At 39.7% G+C, this 8,048-nt stretch overlaps 1 protein-coding gene across 1 annotated transcript; it reads right to left on the bottom strand.

The window, feature by feature from the left end:
- Positions 1 to 5,954: 5,954 nt before the first annotated feature.
- On the bottom strand, positions 5,955 to 7,232 carry LOC141594835 (uncharacterized). The gene is made up of 2 exons (XM_074414825.1): positions 7,072 to 7,232; positions 5,955 to 6,780 (listed from the first exon to the last, which is right to left on the bottom strand). The coding sequence occupies exons 1-2, from the start codon at positions 7,230 to 7,232 to the stop codon at positions 5,955 to 5,957; spliced, it is 987 nt and encodes a 328-aa protein (XP_074270926.1).
- Positions 7,233 to 8,048: the final 816 nt, after the last annotated feature.

Genomic DNA, 8,048 nt, shown 5'->3' with positions numbered 1-8,048 from the left:
AAGACCACATTGTGCATGCATTGGCCACTCTCTCCCTCCCATACCCGGTTTTTCCACCCTCCATGCAAAGAGTTTTTGTCTTATTTTTGCATATAGACTACTCTTGGAAAATAATTATTCATTCACTCATTTTTGCATCTAAAAACAAGAGTTTTAGAAAGATAAAATCTTCCTCCATTCTTCCTCCTCTTAACCGAAATAAGAGAACATAAATAGAGATTTTTGGGTCAATTTTATTTAAAGATTAATGTTATTCTAGTATCAATAATATTAGTTTTATTAAGAGTTTATCTTGGGTATAAATCCTTGGGAGGGATTCTCTTCTTGAATCCTTGTTCATCCATTAAGTAAAGCTCAAGAACAAGAGAGTAGGAGAACTCTCTTGTGCCCTTTGATCCGAAAAACCATATGTAAGGATGAATATTTCTTCTTTAAATTGTTTATTGTTTGCATGCATAAGATCACTATTTAATTTTATGACTAAATTAACAAAAACATATATGAATATGTTAGTAAAGAGATCTAGATTTCTAATAGGCCTCGCAAGGCTACTAGGGGAGGAAAGCACGAAGTGGACACCGTTACTCAATTAGGTGCTCAACTTAACTCCCATATCGATACCATCAATTTTAAGTTTGAAAAAGCAATGGCTAGACTTGAAGAAGTCTCAAAATCACCGAAACATCATGTCAATGCCATGACGGCAACTTCATCAATCCCAAGCGGGATATGTGAGAATTGTGGAACTTTGGGACATGACCAAAGCGAATGTAGGGGAACAACCAAACAAGTTAATGCTTTCCAAGCATACAAGAGTGGTACCCCTTATTCAAACTATTACAATGAAAACACCAAATTCCATCCAAATCTCTCATACAAAAGCCAGAATGTTCAAAACCCTCAAACAACATACACCCCACCTCCCATGAGAAACCAAAATCAAAGACCCTTTTACAATCAAAACCAAGGTTACCAAAATCAATCTCCATACAATCAAGAAAATGACCAAGGCTTTGATGTTCAAAAAGCGGTCCTTCAAATGCAAAAGAATCAACAAGAGTTTTTCACTCAAATGCAAAAGGATAGTCAAGCAAAGGAAACCACCATCAACAACATCCTAGCTCACACCAAAACGTTGGAAACCCAATTGACTCAACTAGCATCTTCAAGCTCACAAAGACAAAAGGGGCAATTACCACCTCAAGGTAACCCCCCAAGACATGAAACGGTTAGTGCCATTCACTTGAGAAGTAGTACAAGGTATGAAGTACCAAAGAAGCAAGTTGAGGATGAAGTTGTGGAAGCTAGTAACAAGGAAGAAATTGTGCAAAACTCCAAGGATGGAGAACCACCAAAAGAAGAAATTTCAAAGAAAAATGAAGACAAGGTCAAGGAGAAGGAGCCCATTGTGATTAGACTTCCTTTTCCAAGTCGTCAAGCCAAGCCCAAATTTGATGACCAACTTGGAAAATTCATGGAAATTGTGAAAAATTTGGAAGTCTCGATTCCTTTTACGGAATTAATCAATCACGTGCCGGCCTATGCAAAATACATGAAAGACATCCTCACAAAGAAGAAGTCGATCCGGAAGCTTGAGACTATCGCCTTCACTAAAGTGAGTAGTGCAATACTTCAAGGGAGTTCACCTCCAAAACACAAAGATCCGGGAAGCTTCTCAATACCGTGTACCATTGGCGACACCACGATCAACAAAGCCTTATTTGATCTAGGGGCTAAAGTGAGTGTTATGCTGTACTCGATGAGTAAAAGGTTGGGGATGGGAGAGCTTAAATGCACCAATATCACACTACAAATGGCCGATAGATCGACGAAGACACCATTAGGGATATGGGAAGATGTTCCCGTGAGAATTGGAAAATTTTTCATCCCGGTGGACTTTGTCATTGTTGACATGGAAGAAGACTCCAACATTCCAATCATTCTAGGAAGACCTTTCTTACACACCGCAGGTGCGGTGATTGATGTGAAGCATGGAGAGCTCACTCTAAAAGTAGGAGATGAGAGTATAACTTTTAATCTTGACAAGACCATGAGAGCTCCCCGTTTGCATGAGCCATGCTTTATGGTTGATCATTATTGCCGGAAGGATGATAGGAAGAGGTTGGAATTTCAATGGAAGAAGAAAATTGAAGATGCTCCATTCAAATAGCAAGTGAATTGTAACAAAGAGAGCTTGAAAAGCTCACCCATGACAAGTGAAGAAGATGGCGTCATTGACCAAGACAAGAAGCAAGGAGAGTTGTCTCTAGCAACTCAAGAGATTTTCAACAATCAAGTAGATGAAGTTTGTGGTCTTTGGGACGATGAGTTTGAAGGGATTTTCAACCCTACATTGGTAATGCTATCGATCAAGACCGACAACAAGGGAAAAGATCTATCGAAGATCTTTATTATGACAATGAACAAGCTTTTGACTACTTTTTCAAGGTGTTGAGCAACATCAACAACACCTTGGACATGCCCCCATGACATCTCACTATGGATGAGAGTTTGGTAGAGTCCTCCCAAAACCACCATTTGTAAATATTTCGAACTCCCTAACTCGCATTTTAATTCTTACATTGCATTTTTGTCATTTTTGGATTTTTATGCTTTGATCAAGATAATTATCATGTTTGAGAGAAGTGAGGGAGGGACTAATGATTCAATCGATGTGTAGTGCTTTAGCTTAGTGTGGGGATAGCAATTGCCTAGGCTATTCATGCCTTAGTAGTGCCCCCACAATGAAGAACACGAGATTTTGAAGAATGAAAAATGACAAGGGATATGCAATGTACACAGATGGAACTGAATCCGGGTAAAAGGGGTAGAATCCGAGCGGTTTCAGGAGAATCCGCCCGTCTTCAGACAATCCGGACATATTGGGCAAAAGCCGCCCGTCCTTCTGAGCTGAACTTTTGAAATTTTTGGACTGTTAGAAAATCCGGGAGTCCTGAAATAGAATCCGCCCGTCTTCAGAAAGACGCCCGTTCTGAAAGGAAAGACGCCCGTCTTTTTGGCTGAGAAAAACAAGAAAAATCCCTGGAAAGGAATCCGCCCATCTTCACTGAAAGACGCCCGTCCCGCATTTACAAATCCGAGCGTCTTTGCTGAAATTCGCCCGTCTTTAGGTTAGAATTTCCCAGCCCAAAACAGGTAGAATCCGGCCGTCCCGAAGGAAAGCCGCCCGTCTCCCCCCTGCATTTCAATTTTTTTTCGGGTTTATTATAAACCCCCTCCCACATTCATTTCTTCATTCAAAACACTACCAAAACCCTCAAAACCCTCATCCTCTCCATCACAAAAACAAGATTTCCTCACCAACATTCACCAAAATCAAATCAAAACATCCTTTTAACAACAAATCAATCACTCCTCTTTCAACAAAAATCAAACCAAGCACCAAAATCTTCAACCTTTGAGTCGATTTTTGAATTCATAAAGGCAAAGCCTTTCATCTTTAAATTGATTTGGGTATACTTGTAAATTGAATATTTTCACTCTTTCTTGGTTCAATCATCAATGGCAAGGACAAAGGAAGCAACAAAGGCACCAAAGGCAAAGGCACTCTCATCAAGACAAAAGAGTCTTCAAGCAAAGAAACCATTGGCTATGGTGGTAGCTAGCTCAAACTTGGAAGTACAACAACAACAACCTCCCTTGGAAGCAACAACATCTACTACTCCGGAAATTGCTCAACTTTCGAACTATCCGGAGGTAATTTTCATCTCTAACTCCCATAGGGAAACTTTTGCCAAGTATGCTAGAAAAGCATTTCAATCCACCAAGTTTATTTGTGAAGATGCCTTAGATAAATTGGGTGTCCTTGAGAAAACTAGAGTCTTCTTTGAGGCCATGGGGTTGGAAGAATTGTTTACAACAAAATAATTGACATACCCCTCCCTTACCTTAGAATTCTTGAGTTCTTTGAAAGTTAACAAGGTTGAGACTATGGAAAACATCGAGTTCCGCCTAGCTAATGTTAGTAGGCTCATCTCCTTTGAGGAAATGAGTAAAGCTTTGGGTCTTAGTGATTCACCTAGTTATTTCAAGAATGTTGGCAAGTATGACCCCGCTCCTCTTTGGGAGGCGATTTCCGGAAGGAAATTCGAGAGCTACCATGCTAGTCGTGCTCTATTAGTCCACCATCTGGGCATTAGAGTATGGCACAAGGTCATAAGGAACACCATCATTGCAAGAAAAGACACCAACCACTTTACCAAGATCGATTTTGTTCTTCTTGAGTCGGCTTTGAACATTGGAAGGGAATTCACCAAGCCTTTCAACTCTCTAAGGTTTTTGGTGGATAGATGGCTAAACATTGATTGTGGGAAGCTAGGCACTACCGTTATTGTGATTGGAGGTCTAGTCACTCTTTTGGCTAAATACTTTGATCCGAACTTCAACAAAGATAGCAAGTATGTGGCGAAAAAGGGTGGTCATCTCATTGATATTGATACTATGATTAACAAGTACAAGTGGGTCTCTCATAACCCTCTTGACAACAAGTATGGATGGCTCACTAGTGAGGCTAGATCTTTTACTTTGCCTTCGAATATTTGTCGTTTAAGTGTCCACCGAACCAACTACCTCCTTCCCCTTTCAAAAGAGTCCGAATACATTATCCGACAACAAAAGGGTGAAATTGAAATGCCTTCCTCTTCCATTGTCACACCACCCTATCCTTTCAAGTACCAAGAGTTCAAACCCGAAGGTGTTGAAGCAAGCAAAGATTATATGACTCTTCTTATGCAAGAGATGCACAAGCAAGCCTTCAAAGACCGGGAAGATGCTTACTTAGCCCAATATCCACCCCTCCTTCACTTAGCTAGGCAAGGACTACTTGATCCTTCATGTCCTATGCCTAGTTGGGCGGATAGGGAAGTCTTCTTTCTGAATGCATCTATGGGTGAGATTCCGGGTGACAATGAGGTTGTCGGTGATGAGGTTGTTGATGATATCATTGATGAAGAGGCTAGTGATGAAGAAGAAGAGGATGGTGAAGAAATCAAGCAAGGAAGTGAAGAGGGAAGTGGTGATTCCACTTCTAGTGAGGAAGATGATGATAGTGATGATATGGTGGAAGATTAGCAAGCTTGGAGGCTCCTACCCTCTTGAGGTTTGCTTACTTCTTTCTTTGTTTTATTTATTTTTCTTGATCATTGTTGGAGTAGTCCTAGCACCATAGAGGACTAACACCTCGGCCCCATTGAGGTGTTCTCATTTCATTGTTCCCACTTTTGAAAATCCAAAATGACAAATTTAGTTTCATGCATTGCATTTGTGTACATGAACTACACCCAACCTTAGGACATTAGAAATAATGTCTAACTCGGTTTGGGGAAGTACATGCATACACAACGGGAGGTAATTCAAATTATCCTCTCCGTCATAAATAAAAACCCATGCATCATGTAGTGTAGTTTAGTGTAATTTGCATTTAGTGTAGAATTCATGCATCATGTTTGCATAATTCCCATCATTTTGGCCATTGAGGACAATGCCCATATTAGTGTGGGGATGGAGAATTCTAACTTAACTTTTATTCGAAAACCCATAAAAATTGAAAAATTGAAAAACCAAAAACAAGTTCATTTCCTTTGTAGTATAGTCATGTATATATTGTTGTATATATTGCGTTTGTTTCATCCTTGTTCACATTGATTGACTACGCCACATCCGAGACATGAGGATCATGAAGACCGCATGGTATGATCTTTCCAATCTATTTTTTCCTCTCTATGTTAATGACTATGTGGCTCTATTTTGATTGATGCGGTATAATAATCTGAATTTAGGACTTGCATTTAGTTTATATGTCATATTAGTTGGTAGAATCACTTGCATTAGGATGTATATAAAAGTTTTTTTTTTGGTAGAATGTGAGCTTTTCATTAAAATAAAACAATATTACAATATGATTTACTACAACCAAAAGTTACAAAAGCTGAATACTAAACATGAATATCCAAACTAAGTAACCACTCCTTATCCCTTTGAGGCATAACCGTCTGAATTTTCTGAAGAATTCGTGCCTTGACTATAGATTGTATCTCCTTAATCACTCTTCTAGGGGTAGCTAGTGTTAAGGAGATCCTGCATTCATTCCTGTATTTCCAGATATAATACCAAGTAGCCATAAGAGTTATCCTAGTCACAAGTTTCTGCAACTTTGTACAATTCAGAATTGAACCAGATATCCTCCTGCCTAACCATTGTTCAACTCCATCAATAATTTGTGAGCTATACACACAACTGCCAAACAGATGCTCATGTGTCTCAGTAGCTTGCTCACAATTCACACATATGTTGCTGTCACATATCTGCAGCTGGAACAGCTTATCCCTCAGCTGCATACCCTTATGTTTAACCATCCATCCAACTAACGAGTGCTTAGGTACATTCCAAGTAGCCCAAACACTATTATACCACTGGACTAGGGGGTGTGGACCCTGCAACCAGTAGTAACCAGACTGAATAGAGTAGCCCCTAGCATCAGACTGCCAGTGACCACCCACAAAACCAGAGCTCAGAAGATCCTTAACTCTACAGATATTCCTCCAGTTCCAGTTGGAATCAGGATGAGGTTGATAAGTATGCCAATCAGTTCCTTTTAGATAGACATGATCAATCCAAATAACCCACAACCTGTCAGCTTTAGTATGTATCCAATTGACTAATTTACCAACAGTAGCCTTGTTCCACACCTCTGCACTTTTTATATTCAGTCCACCTTCCTTCTTCCTACAACAAATCTTCTCCCAAGCTATCAGAGGTACCCTGTGATAATCAGTCTATCTTGGGATGGGAACTATTCTATTCAGAAGGGGTATCAGTGGTTACTTGGTGCTTGTTCAAAGAAGGATTGGGTACCTATGGTTTGGAATAGAGTATGCTTGCCTAAGCACAACTTTAGTACTTGGATTTATGTCCAACAACGTTTCTTAACGCAAGATAGACTGCAAAAGTTTGGTGTTAGCACTGCTGGTGTGTGCTATCTGTGTGGAATGCAATTGGAAACACACAGACATCTGTGCTTTGACTGCTTGTTTAGCTTGCAGTGTCTGTTACAATTGCAGCATTGGCTGCAGGTTCAGTGGCAATGAGATGTAATGGACTGGATTATTAGTTGAAGGTGTCGATCTTTGCTGAAAAAGCAGGTGGTAAAGGCTGCAATTTCTGGTCTCATATACAGCATTTGGGACTGTAGGAACAAATGCAGGTTGGAGCATTACATTACTCAACCACGAAGAGTTGTGAAAGGAGTCCAGCAGTTGATTAAAATTAGAGTGAACAAAGGAGATTTTGGTAAGGGAAACATGAAATTTAAAGCTTGGCTACAACACATTAATGTACTAGATTAGTAGCTTAGCTTATGATGAAGTATGTTAAGTGTATGGTGTACTATGTTTGATTTTAATGAGATTCACATTTTCACCAAAAATAAAAAAATAGTTTAGTTAAGGCTACCTTGGGACACTTATGATTATGGATTAGTAGTTTAGTTGGTATGTAAAAGACATTATTTTATGAGACATGTAAAAAATTTGACCTTTAGTTTTTATGTAATAACTTCGTTCTTCCAATCGTGTTTGGTTTTTTATCGATGCTTTCGTTGTCTACTCTTGATTCCCGCTCATGCGGTCGACATGATAATGGATTCCCGCTTGACGGTCGATGGTTGTATTTGGTTTTTGCAGGTTTAGTGAGTAAAAACAATGTAAAATCCGCATTGTGGCTGGACAGCAAGCTGCTGTATCCAGCCACTGCCCAGATATGTCCTGACGGAAATACCGTTAGGAGAGTCAACAAAATGTGGACCAAACGGACGGAAAAACCGTCAGGAAAGTGGAATACCTAACGGAAAATCCGTCAGTTAAGTCAACAAGATGTTGACCTTTCTGACGGAATTTCCGTCAGGTATTCCACTATCCTGACGGTTTTTCCGTCACTAAAGTCAACAAAATGTTGACTTTTGTTTCGGCATTTCCGTCAGTAGTGGCAAATTATTGACGGTTTTTCCGTCAGTAGGGTCAAAATCTTGTTGA

Source organism: Silene latifolia, chromosome 8 (genome assembly GCF_048544455.1).
Source record: "Silene latifolia isolate original U9 population chromosome 8, ASM4854445v1, whole genome shotgun sequence".
Classification (NCBI taxonomy): Eukaryota; Viridiplantae; Streptophyta; class Magnoliopsida; order Caryophyllales; family Caryophyllaceae; genus Silene; species Silene latifolia.
The sequence above is the reverse complement of the archived record's forward strand: the minus strand, read 5'-3'. Positions and strand labels throughout refer to the sequence as shown.